This window comes from Macrobrachium rosenbergii, chromosome 51 (genome assembly GCF_040412425.1).
Source record: "Macrobrachium rosenbergii isolate ZJJX-2024 chromosome 51, ASM4041242v1, whole genome shotgun sequence".
Classification (NCBI taxonomy): domain Eukaryota; kingdom Metazoa; phylum Arthropoda; class Malacostraca; order Decapoda; family Palaemonidae; genus Macrobrachium; species Macrobrachium rosenbergii.
In genome coordinates this window covers 20,755,391-20,778,387 of record NC_089791.1, presented here as the reverse complement: position 1 = coordinate 20,778,387, position 22,997 = coordinate 20,755,391, and the positions used below count along the sequence as shown (strand labels likewise).

At 35.7% G+C, this 22,997-nt stretch overlaps 1 protein-coding gene across 1 annotated transcript in view; it reads left to right on the top strand.

Annotated features, from left to right (window-relative positions):
• Nucleotides 1-22,997, top strand: part of phtm (phantom) — a 173,835-nt gene that overhangs the window by 89,273 nt on the left and 61,565 nt on the right. Inside the window, 2 exon segments of the mRNA XM_067094951.1 lie at nt 16,801-16,943; nt 18,514-18,710. Of these exon segments, the coding sequence (XP_066951052.1) occupies nt 16,801-16,943; nt 18,514-18,710 (340 nt within the window).

Below are 22,997 nucleotides of genomic sequence, written 5' to 3'. Positions count from 1 at the left end.
AATATAGGGTGAATACTCGAGGAAAGCTAGGGGGTTGCTACATTGCATTATTCAAAAAAAATTTCAAACAACACAGTAAATAATTTAGTGGCCTCTCTTGTCAGCAACGCCGCTGAATATTTCTTTGCGGTTCAGCTTAAAAGGAGAGAGGAGGTCTGAGTATAGCCTGAAAAACGTCGTTAAAAATGCAAATGAAGAATAAGTCTCAATATCCACACAAAAATAATAACAGCAAAAGTCAGTGCATTTGCGGAACCAGCCTTATAAATCACAAAGAGTGTTGGTGTCTTTAGGGAGATAGGAAAGGAGTGCCGTCCTAAAGAAGTGATCATGACTCATGATAGATGGGCTAGATTATTACAGAGTTGCGTGCTTGGTGCATGAAGCTTTTTATTCCGTAACTCAGAAGTTCTTATGACTTAGCTGGCCTTCTTAGTACCCAGTAGCATTTGCACTAGACGCCCGAAGTCTGTTGCAGGTTTCTGAGGCCTGGTAAGGTATTTGGGATGAGGTTGCTAACCCCATGTCTATATGAGAATATTTATTTTGTAAAAGAACCTTTCAACGAGAGTTTGCCCTGTTAATCTTCTAACTTGACAGACCTCATCCTTTCCTTCATAGGAGGATTTCGGCCAGTGGGGATACGTTAAAATATTGGCTACCAGTTGAGCTCATTGTTAAGGTGAAGCTGGAATAATAAATGGACAGATTGATACACCAAGCCCCCTGAAACCGTCTCCTTTAGACTTAACTGGCTTCGTATGATTGTTAACACTGGTACAAATACTTCTCCATCTAACTGGCTTCGTATTATTGTTAACACTGGTACAAATACTTCTCCATCTAACTGGCTTCGTATTATTGTTAACACTGGTACAAATACTTCTCCATCTAACTGGCTTCGTATTATTGTTAACGCTGGTACAAATACTTCTCCATCTAACTGGCTTCGTATTATTGTTAACACTGGTACAAATACTTCTCCATCTAACTGGCTTCGTATTATTGTTAACACTGGTACAAATACTTCTCCATCTAACTGGCTTCGTATTATTGTTAACACTGGTACAAATACTTCTCCATCTAACTGGCTTCGTATTATTGTTAACGCTGGTACAAATGCTTCTCCATCTAACTGGCTTCGTATTATTGTTAACGCTGGTACAAATACTTCTCCATCTAACTGGCTTCGTATTATTGTTAACACTGGTACAAATACTTCTCCATCTAACTGGCTTCGTATTATTGTTAACGCTGGTACAAATGCTTCTCCATGTAACTGGCTTCGTATTATTGTTAACACTGGTACAAATACTTCTCCATCTAACTGGCTTCGTATTATTGTTAACACTGGTACAAATGCTTCTCCATCTAACTGGCTTCGTATTATTGTTAACGCTGGTACAAATACTTCTCCATCTAACTGGCTTCGTATTATTGTTAACGCTGGTACAAATGCTTCTCCATCTAACTGGCTTCGTATTATTGTTAACGCTGGTACAAATACTTCTCCATCTAACTGGCTTCGTATTATTGTTAACACTGGTACAAATACTTCTCCATCTAACTGGCTTCGTATTATTGTTAACGCTGGTACAAATGCTTCTCCATGTAACTGGCTTCGTATTATTGTTAACACTGGTACAAATACTTCTCCATCTAACTGGCTTCGTATTATTGTTAACACTGGTACAAATACTTCTCCATCTAACTGGCTTCGTATTATTGTTAACACTGGTACAAATACTTCTCCATCTAACTGGCTTCGTATTATTGTTAACGCTGGTACAAATGCTTCTCCATCTAACTGGCTTCGTATTATTGTTAACGCTGGTACAAATACTTCTCCATCTAACTGGCTTCGTATGATTGTTAACACTGGTACAAATACTTCTCCATCTAACTGGCTTCGTATGATTGTTAACACTGGTACAAATACTTCTCAGATGGAATCCAATACAAAAGCACGGTCTTCAAGGGAAAATTTATACGTCAGAGAGTGTTGCATTCGTTGTCATGCTTTGGCTTCTTGCTGTCCTGTCCTTTGTGCTTGTGTGTTGTTGCTGTTGACGCTGAGGCCGTATTGCAGAGTCCGTAATCTAAATGTTGGCAAACCAGTACTTTTTTTTTTTTTGATTGGTGGTCCTGTATGTTTCTTGGATAGTAATAGCCTCATTATATAATGGTGGCCTTGACTTGGAAGACAAGATTATAAATATGATTAAGTCTTGAGTAACTTAAAACGGTACAGATTACAAGCAAGGGACAAAACCCCGCCTCGAGGGTCTTGTCTGGCAGACCACCACAAGTTGCTGGGACTTCAATTTGAAAATCGCTCGTTGCCGCCACGGGTGAGACTCCCATTGCTGTCTTGAATTTCGTCCGTGTAATAGATGATAATTCACTCTCATGGCAAGTTGATGTCCTTGCTAAATGGTGAGTTCTTCAGCAGGAGACAATGGCCTCGCTGCCCGTGACAGCGACACAAGCTTCTCGTTGCTTTAAAATTGAAGTTAACATGTTGCTTTAAAATTAAAATTTCGGCCGTGGGGAGATATCTGAGACTCGGCTCCTACCGCTTTTATATTCGTTTAATCACCTGATCATTGGATTGGACTTCTAATTCCCAGAGAGAAAGAATAACATGCAGCTGTTTGAAAGGTTTAAGGTTTTGTTTTTGAAGTCCCCTTCATATATATATATATATATATATATATATATATATATATATATATATATATATATATATATATATATATATATATATATATATATATATATATATATATATATATATATATATATATATATGTACTCCACAATGAAAACGAAGGAGAAACCAGAGGAAAAAGGAAATAGAGTTCTTAATTTGTCCCAACAGTTTCGCCTTCCATCAGGCCTCTTCCGGGGAACTTTATTGACTAATCAGTTTAAGAAAAACATATACCGGACATATGTTTACATTTGACTTCAAGACTTACATAAAACATAAACAACTATATATATATATATATATATATATATATATATATATATATATATATATATATATATATATATATATATATATATATATATATATATATATATATATATATATATATATATATATATATATATATATACCGTGAATCACCTGATAATGGATTAGTTTATGAATTGTTGGGGTGAGGCACACGATAAACAAAGCTCATTTCCAGCTCTTTATGAAATCAAAGATAAAAGCGATAAAACCAAAAATAAGAAAATTATGCAGAGAATTTAAATGGGTTTTTTGAATGCCCGGAACCGGTTTTTGTGTGCTGGGAGTAAGCTGTCAATTCACTCGCTGCTGATGGCTTCAGAAATGGCAACAATCTCCCTCAAGAAGCAGTGTTGAGAAGGCGCTGGAAGCAAATGACTGAATTATAATGCATTTCAAAATTATTTTTTTAAAGTAAAAGAAATTCACTCTATATTCTGGCCAGAGAAATTTGTGAAACTACATTTATACTATTGGCCAAGGAAAATAAACCCCTTCTGGTGTTTATCGACAGTTCTTTACTTTTAATATATATACGTATTTTTTTCGTGGTCAGGTCGGTAACGTGAACACGTTCTGATACTCTCTGGATGCGGGTTCGAATCCTGGTACAGGCATCAGAATTACTTCATATGCTTGCATTTGGATCTGAGGCTCTGTAGTGACAACTGTATCCAAAAAGTATGGAGAATTCGAGAAGCTGAGAGGGCGTTGTGTTTATTACAGTTTCATATATGTGAAATGTCTGCAAAGTTAAGTGAATTTGATATTCATTGGCTACTTGTGGCTCAGTGTCAGAAAATATAAAAATGGCGATGGAGAATTGCTGACAACTACACTATAATATATATATATATATATATATATATATATATATATATATATATATATATATATATATATATATATATATATATATATATATATATATATATAATGATATATATATATATATATAATGATAATGATGGTTGCATGTGGATTCTATATAAATCCAGTTCTTTGGTGTATAGTGTGATAACTGCCAGACATAAATTTTGTATAATACAAAGACCTGATTCATTGCATTCAGGATAAATAAATTAAGTATATCTTAGTTTAACCAGACCACTGAGCTGATTAACAGCTCTCCTAGGGCTGGCCCGAAGGATTAGATTTATTTTTACGTGGCTAAGAACCAATTGGTTACCTAGCAACGGGACCTACAGCTTATTGTGGAATCCGAACCACATTATAGCGAGAAATGAATTTCTATCACCAGAAACAAATTCCTCTTGTTCTTCACTGGCCGCTCGGAGATCCGAACTCACGACCAACAGAGTGGTAGTTAACATTCCCCAGATTTCTATAAGACATTCTAATTTAATTATCGAATTATTTCGATGTCAGTGACGATCAGTCTTGCCTTGTGAAAAAAAAGAAAATAAATCGACCTCGGAAAAATCAAGTGAAGCTCCCTAGTGATTTTGGAGAACAAGAGCGGAGGGGACACGTACTCCTGACCATCAGGCAGAAGAAGAAGAAGAAGAAGAAGAAGAAGAAGAAGAAGAAGAAGAAGAAGAAGAAGAAGAAGAAGAAGAGGAGGAGGAGGAGGAGGAGGAGAAAGGAAGAGTAAATAACATCCGTAAAACCCAAGGATACATGAAAAGCACGGAGTCTTGGGGTGCATCTCATTTCGAGACGAAAATGAAAATGCATGCCACGTTCACGGAAGTATAGAAACCTTTTTTCTTTTTTTTTACTTTTTAGAAGTGAGGAAGAAAACCTGGAGAAATAATTATAAAACTGACAGACATTAGATGCCTTGACGTCCCCCCAGAGCTGTGAAACTTAAAATATAAACTATAGGATGTCAGTGGAACATTTTAATGTAACAGAACATTTTTGATAAAATAACACAGAATCAGTTCACTGTAGTATCGTGAGAACTTAATATACTGACTTTTCATTCCTGATGATGAATTTTTTGAGATGGAGAATCTCGCCTGTTTAAGTTACTGAAGCTTATACATCGTAATGAACTAGTGTTTTTTTTCAGTACCGTGATGAAAGTTTCAGCTGAAACCAGTGAGCTGTTGTCACTGTTAAACTGGATATTATGCTTCAAAACATTTTTCACGTGTAAAATATGAATAGGAGTAAAAACAAATTATGATCCTCTTAGTCAAATTAACAACTGCCATAACTTTTCATTTTATCACTACTATATATAGTTATATATAGTTCCAGTTGACCTAAGAAAAAATGCCTGGTAAGGATGCCTGGTGACCAAGAAATTGTGACACCTCATTATTCATCATCATCCCCCAAAAGTGATTTAATGGTGTTTACTCATACCTAGTTTTTTTCGGGCTTCGTGATGACTCATTGCCGCCTGCACGAGATCACTTGAGTCGTGTTGCAAAGTTGACTAGAGTTTGGATACCCATGACTAGGGGAGTTAATTCCACTATCAGTCCTTTTTTTTTTATTCCGACCTGGGTGCGTCATGAGTGTATATATACTATCTGTGTAGAGTTAGTGAGGTCCTGAAATACCCAGGGTGGCGTATCTTCTTACTACAATGTATGGAGAGAGAGAGAGAGAGAGAGAGAGAGAGAGAGAGAGAGAGAGAGAGAGAGCATATCGGATTACCCTTATGGGCGAGAAATTTTAGTATTACATATTAGTATTACATACCAGCGATTATTTGACCGGAGAAAGAGCATCGAATTACCCGTATAGACGGAAAATTTATCCATCAGCGATTTTCTGACCAGGGAGTAAGAGAGAGAGGGGGCTGGAGACAGGAATTTAAATTCAGGCTTCTTAGCGACTGTCTCGGGATAATTTATAGGCCTACCGTCTAGACCATTCGGTCACTGAACTCGTATAAAAAAAAAAGACACGGGACAGATAAAAGGAGAGAGAGAGAGAGAGAGAGAGAGAGAGAGAGAGCAAAAAAAAAAGTTGAAGCATGTCTAGTGGGTCTCTTCTGTCTGCCTCGAGACCTTCATTCCTTTTCCTTTCTCTCTTTTCTTATCATGTATGCATTCCTTTCCTCACCCATTCTTCTATTCCATCGGTGTATTCATTTGCGTCTTATCATTATGTTCGTATATACCTTGTTTATTATTATGAACTTCTTTTGATCTTTGTTTGGTCGAATTATGTGTTTTAATCGTTTCCCAGTGAATTTCTGCCTACATAAAATAAACTCCTTTTGATTATTATGGAACAGACAAATGCATATCAACAGGATTAGTAATGAACATGAATAGCAAAGCACGATAAATATATATAAATAATGAAGACTAAGAATACTAGGGGGTGAGGAAAGTATATAGATAAAAATTTTAAGAACACAGAGAGAGAGAGAGAGAGAGAGAGAGAGAGAGAGAGAGAGAGAGAGAGAGACTAATAGCCATTGTCTGAAAATCATTAGAATGAGTAATGAACACGAATAGAAAAGCACGATAAAAAAGTATGATTAGATCGTAACATTCCACTTGTGACTGAGCTAAACGCCCCGCCCCCCGCCTAAACCGTGTCCCCTCGGGGCTCAACTCCACTCCCCAGCGACATCAGCGCCCGAAAAGAGATGAGATCGCCCTCAAGCTACCAGTTAGGTTTCAATTAAGGGCGAAATTCCCCAAGCGAAAAACAGGCGGGCCTCCCGAAAAGTGCCTTGCACCTGCTCGCACCCCATTCATTTCCCGCGTCTGCTATCTCTTTAGGCCTACTAAGTAAGCGCTTAATGGCTGCAGGGTCGACTCTAGGTTCGACGTTAATGGAATGTTCGAAGGCCACCCCGGTGTTATATTACCACTCTGTCTGGGATCGTAGGCCGAATGGAGGTAGAGAGAGAGAGAGAGAGACTCGATGAATCAGGCGCCCTAAGTATAATGTGCGGCGTCTCCTTGAGAAGTAGCCGATAGGCCTACGGTTTTCTCGCGGGAATCTGCAGGTCAATGAACCCTCCCAGACACCCGAGGACAGAAGATTTATGAGTCATGTCTGATAGCATTAGCGCCGGTAGGTTCCCAAACGATCTTGTCTTTCAACATTATATATATATATATATTTATATATATATATATATATATATATATATATATATATATATATATATATATATATATATATATATATTATATATATATATATATATATATATATATATATATATATATATATATATATATATATATATATATATATATATATATATATATATATATATATATATATATATATATATATATATATATATATATATATATATATATATATCACACATTACCACAGGTGAAAAATAACAGACAGGGTTAAGAAGTCTGTATCAGTCCTTCGTCAATGGCTTGAAATAAAGTCGAAACCGGTCAGGACCTACACCCCGTCTCTTATTTTTCACCTGTGGTAATGTGTGATAAATGAATCACGTACAAAACTGATAATAATCATCATATATATATATATATATATATATATATATATATATATATATATATATACATACATATATATATATATATATATATATATATATATATATATATACATATATATATATATATATATATATATATATATTTATATGTATAATAGAATGACTCCATAAATTACATACTATATTGTTATGTATTTTGGTGAACCAATTCAGTTATAAAAAAAACAGGATAAGAAGACGCGAATGACCGAAAAAAACTTGAAGAAACAAGCCGAAAGGGAAACTGATATGCGTAAATATATTTACAGATGTATATAAATGTATTTCAGCTGTGAGACATAAGAAGAATGCGAGAGAGTAAAGAAAAGAGGCAAGTCAGGATTACAAAAAAAATCAAAGGTCTGGGTCCCTTTATTAAAAAGCTGGACACAGTTCACAGAGCAAACTCCAAAATAGAAGATAATATGGAACTGTATAATGAACTTAATGTTCTGTTAGATTTAGGCTTTACTCCATTTTGTAATTTATTTATTTCCAACCAAGTTGACGAGAACAGGAAGATTTTCTATAGTGGATTAATGTGTTTGTCTACGATTTAATCCTCGGTAAATATATAAAAACACTCACATAATTACAACCCCTGGAAGTTGTAAAATATGGGAAGGCAGGCAGACCCTTCTAGTGTTTATGAATCCTTACAATTAAGTTATTATCTCAAATACCTTGGGCCATTTAGATGACAGCTTTCACACAGTGAGTGTGAAATAAAATTAGCCCAATACACAGACGGAAAGGTGTTATAATGTCCTAAAGGACGGAGCACTGTGTTGGCTTTATATGAAACCTAGGGAATTTTAGGTCGATCTTAAAATGTGTTACTGCATATTCAAGTAATGCCCTTAAAGTGACTGTTCTGGTATAAAATAAACCATCCATGCCTATCATCAGAATGAGCAATGAACACGAATAGCAAAGCACGATAAATATAATAAAAATGAAGATTAGGAATACTAGGGGGTGAGGAAAGTATAGACAAATATTTTAAGAACAGAGAGAGACTAATAGCCATTGTCTGCCAATCATCAGAATGAGTTAAAGTTAAGTATACCTTAGTTTTACCAGACCGCTGAGCTGATTAACAGCTTTCCTAGGGCTGGCCCGAAGGATTAGACTTATTTAACGTGGCTAAGAACCATTGGTTACTTAGCAACGGGACCTACTACTTATTGTGGAATCCGAACGACATTATAGCAAGAAATGAATTTCTATCACCAGAAATAAATTCCTCTAACTCTTCATTAGCCGGCCGGAGAGTCGAACGCGGGCCTAGCGAGTGCTAGGCCACAACTCTACCGACTCGCCCAGCGAAGAGCTGAAATAATATACACGAATAGAAAAGCGCGATAAAAAAAAAAGCGTGATCAGATTGTAACATTCCACTTGTTAAAGAATACGCCAAAGGGAGATATATCGTAAAATACCTGCGGAAAATAACAAAGAAATAAGAGAAAAGAAACTGTATGTAAGCAACGAGCATACTGCTTCACACATAACTTACGATACCTCCTTTCATATTCTTTTTCTTCCATCTTACTTTCCACCCTCTCCTAACAACTGATTCATAGTGCAACTGCGAGGCTTTCCCCCTGTTACACCTTTCAAACTTTTACTGTCAGTTTCCATTTCAGCGCTGATTGACCTCATTGGTCCCAGTGCTTGGCCTTTAACCTAAATTTTATATTCAGTTCAATTCACATATAACGAAAGGTATGCTAAACTTCTATGTCAACTCACAGAAAACTGCTTGAAAGACTGCCCAACGGTTTTACAGTTGAAATAATGAAAGACATCTTGTCTAGAGTCTTCCTGTGGAGCACCGTGGACATGAGCAGAATTCAGGAGCTTACTATCCATTTCAGGGACCGCGAGTCATCGTTTTTCCCTAATATCTTGCAAACTAATTATTTGATCGAAATGGTACTTTGACACAGTGTACAAGACACCTCCCGCTAATTTTTGGTAATCTAGTGCACTGTCAAATGGCTTTAGTTAAGGCGTTTACTCTTGACTTACATGGTGTTGCCAAGCATCGCCAAACTATGCATTCGAACTTCCATTATCCCCATCCCGTCCCACCCTCTCCCCTCCCCTCCTCATCCCTCCCTCAACCCACTCTCCTGGTCTCCCCATCTCTGGCCCCCCCCCCTTTTCCTGTCTATGGGGGATAGCGGACGTTCGATTGCGTAGAATAGTCCTGCTGGCCCTTGCAACTTTGCCTTTAAAGGTCAAGCCTTAACCAACACTATTTGACAATGCACTATATTACCAAAATTTATCGGGAGGTGTCTTGTACACTGTGTCAAAGTACCTTTTCGATCAAATAATTAGTTTGAAAGATAATTGAGAAAAACGATGACTCGCGGTCTCCGAAATGGATAGTAGGTGCTTAGATTTTGATAAACGCTAAGCAAGCACTACGCCAGAAGCACAGGCACACTGCTGAGACATAACATGCGAGTGGTGACTAAACAGGTTTTTTTTTTTTTTCACAAAATTAAGCTCCTAGTATGCTGGAAAATGAAGGTGAAGATCTCAGCGTTATTACCTTTATATCTGAAGATGGCCCCAAACTTTCTAACAGAATGAATTATTTTTTTTTTTCAGTGCAGTGGCATATAAACTGTATACAGTACATTATATATATATATATATATATATATATATATATATATATATATATATATATATATATATATATATATATATATATATATATATACATATATATACACAGTATATATATATATATATATACATATATATACACAGTATATATATATATATATATATATATATATATATATATATATATATATATATATATATATATATATATATATATATATATAGACGTGTGTGTGTTTTTGTGTGTGGTTTTAGCGTGCGTGCGTGTAGTATTTGGTAAAGTTCTCGTCGTACATTCTGTGTTTATACTTCCACAACATTCGGTCAAAACGGTCATCAGTCAAAACCTACAAGTATTCACCCCCTCGTTAAATCAACTTTTCTTATTCACTTCCCTTTGTGAAGCATTCCCGAGCGCTCATGAGACGCCACTGACGGTTGTCACGTAGGGTTCCGAGAGCGTTAACCTTTGAAAGACCTTGTTACTATGTAAAAGAAGAAAGAAAAGTGTAAAAAGCAGTGAAAAAAGAGATAAAAAGTAATGAAAAAAGAGGTAGACAAAATAAAAAACGAGGAGGCATTATAAAAGCTCTGTCTGCGGACGGTTTATCAAAATGGTACTGGTGAGAGAGAGAGAAAGAGATTGGAGACGAATTCCTTCCATTATAGCACCCCCCCGCCCCCCGCTCGGGGCGTTCCTTCTCAAGCGCCGAAATTAACGACCTCGCCGCCGTTGGGGAACGCGCTCGCTCACGACATTTCCATCGTTCCAATTAAGGGTTCTCGTTTTGGGAAACGCCGTACAAAGAAATGCGACGGTGGTGATAAGGCCGGGGACCTCTTCAGGCGGGGGGGAAGCATGCTCCATAGGGTCGATATTTCAACTTCCTGATGTTCGAGGATAGGCCTCTTCTCGGGGTTATAGGCCTCTTCTTGAGGTTGTAGGCCTCTCGAGAATTTTTTTTCTTTCTTTCTCCGTAGACAGCAACAGACTAGACGGTCTGCGGGTCATAAGCCTCCTTGGAATTCGTTTTTCTTGGACGGTAGCAGACAGTGTGTCTAGGGTTACAGGCTTAGCAACTTATTTTTTGTCTGCTGCTCGTATTATCTACTATATTTTTTGTGCTAGGGTTATGTTATGTTAGTCCATCCTCGTGAGAGTTTTATTCTTTTCAGTTCTGGTTATACTATTTGTGGGTATATATTTTAATTCACTCGCACGTCTATGTTTGCGTGTATGTGTGTGTGTGTGTAGATATACACACATATATATATATATACATGTGTGTGTGTGTGTGTACATATATATATATATAGTATATATATATAATATATATATATTATATGTACATATATATGCACATGTATATATATATATATATGTGTACATATATATATATATATATATATATATATATATATATGTATATATATGTATATATATATATATATATATATATATATATATATATATATATATATATATATATATATATATATATATATGTATGTATTAAGGAAAGAATTTTCTAGCATTTTTCTAATAAATGGTTTGGTTTGATGTCTGTCAAATCAAGTTTCACATTCCACGAAGACTAAGTTATTTAATTTTTAAAAAATTTTTAGATCTTTATCATTGTTCCTGATTAGTAAGACCATGCCACAGAAATCATCATTACAACCCATAAGTTTGAAATTCATGAAATATTTAAGTTCTTTCGTAGGAAAACTCTATTTTCGAAATTCATTCTGCAATTATCTGGATCGATTCCAAGGCATTAAATTACTGTAACAAAGATTCACGTGAAATATACAGGAAATTCAATGTTCAGAACAAAAAAATCTAATAAAAACCGATTTGCCAAAGTAATACAACGTAATACATTTTGTTTTCAAATCATTGTGATCGTGAGCCACCTGAACTTCAAGGTTTATTTGGCCCACAGTTCTCCCTTCTGCCCCCCCCCCCCTTCCCAGCCCCCCAAAAAAGCTGTCAGACCTGAATAAAACTTCGTTTTTCCCCATGGGTGTTAAGAGTAGGTTAATACGCTTAGACAATAATTGGTATTCAAACATATCTTCATCAAATAAAGTTACGCTCTTCCACCCTGCTGTGTCTCCGGTTTGGGCCTCAGTGTGACCCATTGACGCTCGGACTCGACTTTTTTTTTTTCCTCTATGCCATATCTTCGCAAATTCGTGAGTCTTACTGTCCAGTTCATGTAGACTTCCCAGGGAATGTAGTTGGTTTGTTGACATTAAGCTTGCCTTATGCCATCAAGGACCCTTTCAAAAAAGCTGCCCATAATACAGTCATCGCAAAAAAACTCCGAACACCCCCTTTAAATGAACAAAAATCAAAGCAATGTTATAACAACGGAAAATAATAGGCAAAGCTTTTGTTTCATTACCTTTAATCAATATTTTAACATTTCTTCATTATTTTTAAGTACCTTTGTGCACAAAAGTCCATTCCCTTAGCCATCCAGAGAGTGAACACGAATCCGCTGGCTATGAAACACCGAAGCAGTTGAACAAGTAACTAATGAGAGACCCAACAGATGTCGCATCATAAGGGCATATGGGAACAGGAAGGAGGAGTGGCAAGCAGGTATTTTTCTTGCGCGTAAAGTCTCCATATTCTTATATCGTTAAAAAAGTGATCGTAAAGTTTTCGTTGTTGACGATACAGGGTTTGAGTGTAAAATGTGCAGTGAAGGAAACATGCGAAATAAATCGGGGAATAAAAGTGCTTAGGAAGTCAGTATTCATGAACTTGCATTTCCTAATGTATCTTATCAACTGACATGACTGTCCACAAGATCGATACAAAACATTTCAGCTGACTTCCTAAGCACTTTTATTCTCAGATTTTTTTCGAATATTTCCCTCACCGCACATTTTACTCTCAAACCCAGTATCGTCAACAACAAAAACTTTACGATCACATTCTTAACGATTTTAGAATATGGAGACGTTACTCTACGCTAAAAAAAAATACCTCCTTCCCACTCCTTACTGTTCCCATATGCCTTTATGGTGCGACATCTGTTGGGTCTTCCATTAGTTACTTGTTCAACCGCTTGGGTGTTTCGTAGTCAGCGGATTCGTGTTCACTCTCTGGATGGCTAAGGGAATGGACTTTTGTGCACGATAGTACATAAAAATAATGGAGAAATGTCAAAATATTGAATAAAAGGTAATGACACAAAAACTTTGCCTATTATTTTGCGTTTTTATAAAACTGTTCTGAGTTTTGTTCATTTAATTAAAGGGGGTGTTCGGAGTTTATTATTTTCCGTTTTTGTTATATTGTTCTGATTTTTGTTCATTTAAAGGGGGTGATCGGAGTTTTTTTTTTTCGGTGACTGTAGATGGTAAGATGTTAAAGGGAATAAGAGGCCTTGGGTGAACCTCTGGGCTCTGAACGAGCAACCGAACGAGACGGCGAAGGGCATCCTACCCTCCGCGTTATAAGGCTCCAAGAAAACTTGGCGCAGCCTCTATAAAGTTGACAAAGCAGATACTGAAACTTTTTTTTAATTACGAACAATTATTGAGTGTAGTATTTTACAATCAGCACTTTATATAACAGATACTGAAACTTTTTTTTATTACGAACAAATATTCAGGGTAGTATTTTACAATCAGCACTTTATATAACAGATACTGAAACTTTTTTTATTACTAACAAATATTCAGGGTAGTATTTTACAATCAGCACTTTATATAACAGATACTGAAACTTTTTTTTATTACGAACAATTATTCGGGGTAGTATTTTACAATCACAACTTTATATAACAGATACTGAAACTTTTTTTTATTACGAACAATTATTCAGGGTAGTATTTTACAATCAGCACTTTATATATAACAGATACTGAACTTTTTTTTTTATTTCGAGCAATTATTCAGGGTAGTATTGTACAATCAGCACATTATATAAAAGATACTGAAAGTTTTTATATATTATGAACAATTTTTCAGGGTAGTATTTTACAATCAGCACTTTATATAACGGATACTGAAAGTTTCTATATATTATGAACAATTTTTCAGGGTAGTATTTTACAATCAGCACTTTATATAACGAATACTGAAACTTTTTTTTTATTACGAGCAATTATTCAGGGTAGTATTTTACAATCAGCACATTATATAACAGATACTGAAAGTTTTTATTTATGAACAATTTTTCAGGGTAGTATTTTACAATCAGCACTCTATATAACAGATACTGAAACTTTTTTATTACGAGCAATTATTCAGGGTAGTATTTTACAATCAGCACTTTATATAACAGACACCGAAACTTTTTTTTTGTTGTGAGCAATTATTCAGGGTAGTATTTTACAATCAGCACTTTATATAAGAGGTACTGAAACTTTTTTTTATTACGAGCAATTATTCAGGATAGTATTGTACAATCAGCACTTTATATAACAGATACTGAAAGTTTTTTTTATTACGAGCAATTATTCAGGGTAGTATTTTACAATTAGCACTTTATATAACAGATACTGAAATTTTTTTTTTATTGTGAGCAATTATTCAGGGTAGTACTTTACAATCAGCACTTTATATAACAGATACTGAAACTTTTTTTATTACGATCAATTATTCGGGGTAGTATTTTACAATCAGCACTTTACATAACAGATACTGAAAGTTTTATTTATTATGAACAATTTTTCAGGGTAGTATTTTACAATCAGCACTTTATATAACAGATACTGAAACTTTTTTTTTTATTACGAGCAATTATTCGGGGTAGTATTTTACAATCAGCACATTATATAACAGATACTGAAACTCTTTTTTATTACGAGCAATTATTCAGGGTAGTATTTTACAATCAGCACTTTATATAACAGATACTGAAACTTTTTTTTTCATTACGAACAATTATTCGGGGTAGTATTTTACAATCAGCACTTTATATAACAGATACTGACAGTTTTATTTATTATGAACAATTTTTCAGGGTAGTATTTTACAATCAGCACTTTATATAACAGATACTGAAACTTTTTTTTATTATGAGCAATTATTCAGGGTAGTATTTTACAATTAGCACTTTATATAACAGGTACTGAAACTTTTTTTTAATATGAGCAGTTATTCAGGATTGTATTTTACAAGCAGCACTTTATATAGCAGACACTGGAACTTTTTTTTGTCATTATTAAATGTTTCAGAAGAGTATTTTACAAGCAACATTTTATATTGCAAAACTGGAACTTTTTTTTATTAACAATTTTCCAGGATAGTATTTTTCAATCAACACTTTATATAGCAGGTACTGGGACATTTTTTTCATTATTAACAATTTTTCAGGATAGGATTTTACAAACAACACTTTATATTAGGAGATACTGGAACTTTTTTATGACTAGCAATTTTACAGGATATTATTTTACCAACAGCACTTTATATAGCAGATACTGGAATTTTTTTATTGCTAACAAATTTTCAGGATGGTATTTTTACAAATAACACTTTATATAGCAGATAATGAAACTTTTTTTCATTAACAATTTTTCAGGATAGTATTTGTACAAACAACACTTTATATAGGAGGTATGGAACCTTTTTTATTATTAACAATTTTTCAGAATAGTATTTGTACAAACAACACTTTATATAAGAGATAATGAAATATTTTTCGTTCATTAACAGTTTTTCAGGATAGTATTTTTACGAAAAACACCTGATGTAAGAGATATCGGAACATTTTTTTTTATTTTTCAGAATTGTATTTTTACAAACACTTTGTATAGCAGATAATTAAACATTTCTTTTTCCATTAACAATTTTCAGCATAGTATTGTTACGAACAACGTTTGCTACTGTACCTTTTCACTATAAATTCCCGTTACACTATATATCGAATTTATTGAACATTATATATCGCATTTATTGAACATTATATAGCGCATTTATTGAACATTATATATCGCATTTATTGAACATTATATATCGCATTTATTGAACATTATATAGCGCATTTATTGAACATTATATAGCGCATTTATTGAACATTATATAGCGCATTTATTGAATATTATATATCGCATTTATTGAACATTATTTAGCGCATTTATTGAACATTATGTAGCGCATTTATTGAACATTATATAGCGCTTTTATTGAACATTATATAGCGCATTTATTAAACATTATATAGCGCATTTATTGAACTTTATATATCGCAGTTATTGAACATTATATATCGCATTCATTGAACATTATATAGCGCATTTATTGAACATTATATAGCGCATTTATTAAACATTATATAGCGCATTTATTTGACATTATATTGCGCATTTATTGAACATTATATTGCGCATTTATTGAACATTATATAGCGCATTTATTAAACATTATATAGCGCCTATTGAACTTTATATATCGCATTTATTGAACATTATATATCGCATTTATGGAACATTGTATATCTCATTTATTGAATGCTATATATCGCATTTATTGAACATTATATATATATCGCATTTATTGAACATTGTATATCTCATTTATTGAATATTATATATCGCATTTATTGAATATTGTACGAGTATATCTCATTTATTGAACATTACATATCGCAGTTATTGAACATTATTTATCGCATTTATTGATTGATTTATTTTTCCAGGTCTGATATGCTCGGACGGCTCCCTGTGGAGAGACCACAGGAAATTCATATTAGGATTCATGAGGGATCAGGGGATGAGAGCTGCGGTTTCCAGGGCAAATATGGAACACCGCATTCACCTTGTTGCTAAGCACCTAACGGACGTAAGTTTCCTCTCTCTCTCTCTCTCTCTCTCTCTCTCTCTCTCTCTCTCTCTCTCTCTCTCTCTCTCCCAGGTCTTGGAATAACTGGAAAGAGAGAGAATATAAAAGGAAAAATTATCAGGCGTGTGGCATTCACGTTGTTGCTAAGCAGCTAACGGACGTAAGTTTCCTCTCTCTCTCTCTCTCTCTCTCTCTCTCTCTCTCTCTCTCTCTCTCTCTCTCAGCTTGGAATAACTGGAAAGAGAGGGAATATAAAAGGTAAAATGATCAAGCTTGTGCCGTTTGTAGTAAGGGTCGGCCAAAAAGAAAAAATAATTCATTAGCCGTATGGCTATTTAGTATTCCTTTTATCTGAATGTTTTTTTTTTTATTTGAGCAATTTTAAAGAGAAAGTAATTGTTATACTCCAACCTAAGATATTATTCTCATCGGCGATTTTGTTAGAATATCATACACACGCAAATATGACAGATAGATGACGCATCACTGATGACGGCCTTACATTAAAGGAAAGTTTGACGGGATGGAAAGAAAATATTCAATTCTAAACAGCCCTTAAATGCCTCGTGATCCCGTAAAGAACTTTTGATGATTCGTATAAGATTTACAGACGGAATAATGAGAATCATTATTGAGAATCGCAAAGAGAAAGCATCAACCTGAAGGGAGGTAATTTGATGCGTGAACCATGTGTGTACCTCTCGAGCTTATAGTTTGTTTTGATAAGAACAAAGACCCCGTAGGGGGCTAGTGCCGTCAGTGCACCTCGTGCGGTGCACTGTAGGCATTACTTAAGGTTCTGTGCATGGTCCCTTCGGCCCTTAGCTGTAACCCCTTTCGTTTCTTTTACTGTACCTCCTTTCGTGTTCTCTTTGGCCTAAATTGTATATTCAATTCAGTTCAATAAGAAAGTAAGTGTTTAACTGGAACCATGAGGAATTGAGTTGTTTAACATGGTGGTTGCTCAGGGGACAAAGTGTCCCGTGAGAAATTAGAATTGAATCACTGCCACTAAATGTATTACCTGTTTTACCGTCCAGAATTTGTAAGCAGTTACTAATCACACTAGATTATAATTATTAGCATGCGTCTTGGAAAAAGTTTTGAGGCTTATTATCTCATGGGAAGACTATTAAACTCTCGATGTTGCAAAGGTGTGAATTACGTTTTCAGAAGCAAGACGATTGTAAATGCAGTTTAAAGGTAAAGAAATTATATATATATACTATATATATATATATATATATATATATATATATATATATATATATATATATGTATGTATATATATATATATATATATACAGTATACACACATACACATATATATATATTATATATATATATATATATATATATATATATATATATATATATATATATATATATATATATATATATATAATGTGTGTGTCCTGAGAGAGAGAGAGAGGAAAATGTGGATTACAAACACATTTGCATTGTTTATATCACTAATTTTAAGCACCTCTATATTGAGAAATGTTTTATCGGTTTGCGTGAAGAACCCGATCGGCATTACCGTCCTTGTAAACATCTATCCCACTTCCAGGAACTGGCGAAGACGGAGGAGCCAGTCGAAATCAGCGAGAACCTCCTCCACCACGTCGGCAACACCATGACGGAACTCGTCTTCGGGAAGGTGTACTCCGAGGACGACCCCCTCTGGCGTTGGCAGCGGCATATGCTTGACGAAGGATCCAAGCTCATTGGAGTGGCGGGGCCTTTGAACTTCTTGCCCTGGCTTAGGTCAGAGTGATTGACTTTTATATGCTGCATATGCAAATGAAAAAGTATATAATACCTGTTAAGTGATTTAGCTTCAATTTGGGGGGTATTTTTCAGAACTATAAATTCAGTGTGTCTCTTACGAGGCTCCCATTTTGCATATATACATACACATACACACACACACGCACATATGTGCATAAAGTATTCGTATTCTTCAGTGATTATCTCTTACTATATAATGCATTCATACACAGCGCTTTATATATGTAACTATGTATTCTTTTCGCAAAGAACATACTTCTACAATATCTAATGACAGTGAAATTTAAAGTCAGAGTTCAAATTCATTGGGGCAACGTTTAAAATCTGCAGTGCTTAAGTCAAACCTATCATTTTCGAAGGGCTGTTAGTTTGGTTTTATCATGGGATTCACCATGTATCCTTTTCATTCGTAGATTTAATAGTATTTGCGAGAAAATTTGTTACTTCTTTTTTAGTCCTTTGGTGTCCGTTATGTTGACTTCACTACTTGTGCCCCTTTACCTGATCCCCATTATCTTCTCGCGCCTTTTCTCCACCAACCTCCACAGCTGACCACTCCTGATTCGTTTTCTTTGATGTGGAAAATCCTTTCTCTTAACTGGGCTAAGAGTTTAGCCTCATCAGAGCATCGCTGTAATTGTTAGTATCGAGATAACGTAACAGCTGAAAAACCAGGTTCCAGGTTTCTCTTTACATATTTTCACATGTTCAAAATAACATCTTCCTGTGGAAGAGTTCTTGCTGATGTTTACATGATGTGCACATTTCTCTTGTGCGCTCCTCATACTCCTGCTTGTGGAGGTGTTAAAAAGTCATCGAAGGATGGGATAAACAGCAGATTTCTTATTAGAAATTAATAAAAAGAGAGTTCTTATTACTTATAATTTGTAGACATATCTTTGCTTGAATGACAAGGTACCTATATCATGCTTAAGAAATCACAGTAGATGCACGTGACTTCATTGTATAAGCGAATCCCACAGGAAAATGACAGGCAGAAGTTCAGTACCAAGCGCTTTCACGTTTATTAACGCATCGTCTGGGCCCAGACGATGCGTTAATAAACGTGAAAACGCTTGGGGCCTTTATAAACGTGAAAACGCTTGGCACTGAACTTCTGCCTGTCATTTTCCTGTGGGATTCGCATATACCTATATCATATTCAATCAGCTCACACACGATTGGCATTGCGAGTGAGAGAGGAAATTCCTGGCATCACTTCCGCGCTAGATTCCCGCATGTACAAAGAAAGAATAAACCTGCAGGATTAGATTAGAAGGACCGACAACACTGATCAAACGCATCTATAGACGCTGTATGGTGGCTGTAGATTAAGCTGGGATAATACTAACAGAGGCTCTTGCCCCAGAGGTGCCCGTAACAGATGGTATCTTTCAAAGGCCCGGAGTTAGCCTTCTTTAAGTTGCTTTTCTGTCAGGCCCCAGAAATTAAATCTTTAGACATTGATTATACTGCCTCTGACTGCCAAGACTGATACAATATGTATGTAAACTGTCTGATTAACAGATAAATATATGTTGATGGATACAAGGGTACCATACTTAACATATAGTTATGGGTCTAGTTCTAGAATAATGCACTGAGCACATTACATAAAGAGTAAATTGTATGCAAAGTATAAACACCAAGACCATTGTCTCTCAGGACGTCCTGTAGATGAATATTCAAGAGGACTAGTGGACTCTCATTCCAGCTTGGCTGTCTGATGAATGCAAATCTCCAAATGATATCCCGTTTAAAAACACGAATTGGATTAACTGTCGGCATGTTTTGGCAGGTTGTTACATGGATATCGTATCTTTAGCTGCTGCCTCCTTACTTTCGATTAATTTTTAGTTTTCCGTAAAGAAAACTGTTGTGCGGGCTTTGTCTGTCCGTCCACACTTTATTCTTTCGCACTTTTTCTGTCTGCCCTCATATCTCAAAAGCTACAGAGACTAGAGGGCTGCAAATTGGTATTGATCATCCACCCTCCAGTCATCAAACATACCAGATTGCAGCCCCCTAAACTCAGGAGTTTAATTTAAGGTTAAAGTTAGCCATAATCGTGCTTCTGGCAACGATATAGGTTAGGCCACCACCGGGCTTTGGTTAAAGTTTCGTTGGCCGCGGCCCATACAGCATTATACCGAGACCACCGAAAGATAGATCTATTTTCGGTGGCCTTGATTATACCCTGTAGCTGCTGTACAGAAAACTCGATTGCTCCGAAGAAATTTTGGCGCATTTTTTACTTGCTTATTTAGGAAATTAAAAGTAATAGCCACTTGATTTTGAGATGATGCCCGCCCATGTGAGCCGGCTCTCAAACATCCGTAGCTTCATTTTTTGTCTTTTTATAACAGTAAGGCTTATTTTTTTGTCATTTAATCACGGTAAGGAAAATCCTGGACTGAAGCAGTGAGGAGACAGATTCTTCTTGAATTAAAAGTAATGTTACCTTTGAGAACAATACATTGTTAATGAGCAGTTAGGGTCCAACTTAGACCCCAAAGTCTTCATTCTTGAAAAATAAAAAATAAGATAAAAGGTGTATTGAGTCAAGAACGAGACAAGTAACCTTATACAGAAGGAATTGACTGAAAGGTTTTTATCTCAAGATTATCTCAGTTAAGCAAATGGGTCTTTATATCCGACTTCATTTTATTTGGTAGATTGTTATGCAGTGCGGAAGCATGTGCTTGAAAAACTTAAAGTTCCTCAGTTTTATCATTTTTAAAACATTTAGATTTATAGGTATACTACCAAGTTCCAGTGTGTTACAAAAGATAATTTAAAATCTATGTTTGCGAAGTCCACCAAAAGATAAAGCAATCCTGTATCGGGATATAATTGCAATACGGATCGTAACTTTCTTCCACGGCAAATTGGGATACAAGGTTTTATTATCCCAGAAATACAAATGTATTATATGCTAAAGTTTATTCTCAAATGAAAGATTTTATTGAAAAATTATCCATCCATAACTGCTCATTCTAATGGTTTCCATAGGGGGTTAGTGCCGTCAAGCACTGACCTACAGTGCACGTGGTGCACTGTAGGCATCACTCACTGACCTACAGTACACGTGGTGCACTGTAAGCATCACTATATGGAATTTACATCGTCTCTTCGGCCCCAAGTTGCAACCATTTTTAATCCATTTACATTACCTCAATTCCAACTTCCTTTCTTCAGTCTGAGTATCCAGTCTCTTTACCTAATATTTCTTAATGCATCTGTGAGGTGTTCTCCCATTTCCGCCTTTAGGTCCTTGTACTTCATCTCATTTGTCTGCTGGATCTCTTTACCGTGCTGTCCAGTCACTCCATCTCTATCTTTTCACTGTCTTAGGCGCCGAGTGGCTGGAAGCGGCGCAGTGCTTGGCTAGATAGTCCAGATTTCATAAAATCGATCATTCTGATGGTTACTGCCACCGTCTAAAGGGAAGAAGAGCAATAATGAATACCACAAGCAAAGAGAGTCATATTTGCTGTTGGTTGTTACAGTTGAAATTGAGTGGACAATGGAAAAATGATACAGAGTGGTCAGTCTGAGACAGTTGCTGTGGTCTTTCAGACTGCATAGTTCGAGTCAGAAATCTTGCTTCTGTCATCAAAACGGATATTAATTGCCAAAGTGGAAAGTTCATTTTATGAAACCTTATTCACAGTCTTGAAGAGTGATCAGCTAAGTGGTCTTCCATGTAGCTAAAAAGTTCACTCTGCTAAATGTGAAGATTGTGAACTCGAGAGCAGCTACTGAAGAATAGTGTTCTGCGGATGTGCTGCGTTTCTGAGTATCTAGTATAAAACAGTGAATTTCCAGGCACTGGATACAAAACAATCTTGCGCTTCCAATTCCGTTTAAAAAGGTGATGGGATTTTGCGAGCTTCTTATAAACCAGTGACTCCCGTAGGGGGGCTAGTGCCGTCAGTGCACCTCATGCGGTGCACTGTAGGCATTACTTAAGGGTCTTTGCAGCGTCCCCTCGGCTCTTAGCTGTAGCCCTTTCATTCATTTTACTGTGCCTACGTTCATATTCTCTCGTCCATCTTCCTTTCCATCCTCTCCTGACAATTGATTTATAGTGCAACTGCGAGGTTTTCCTCCTATTACACCTTTCAAACCTTTATGCTGTCAATTTTCATTTCACAGCTGAATGACCTCGAAGGTCCCAGCGCTTGGCCTTTGGCCTAAATCCTGTATTCTGTTCTGTTCTATCCTATTCTATTAACTAGTGAAGAGGCAACATTTTTATGT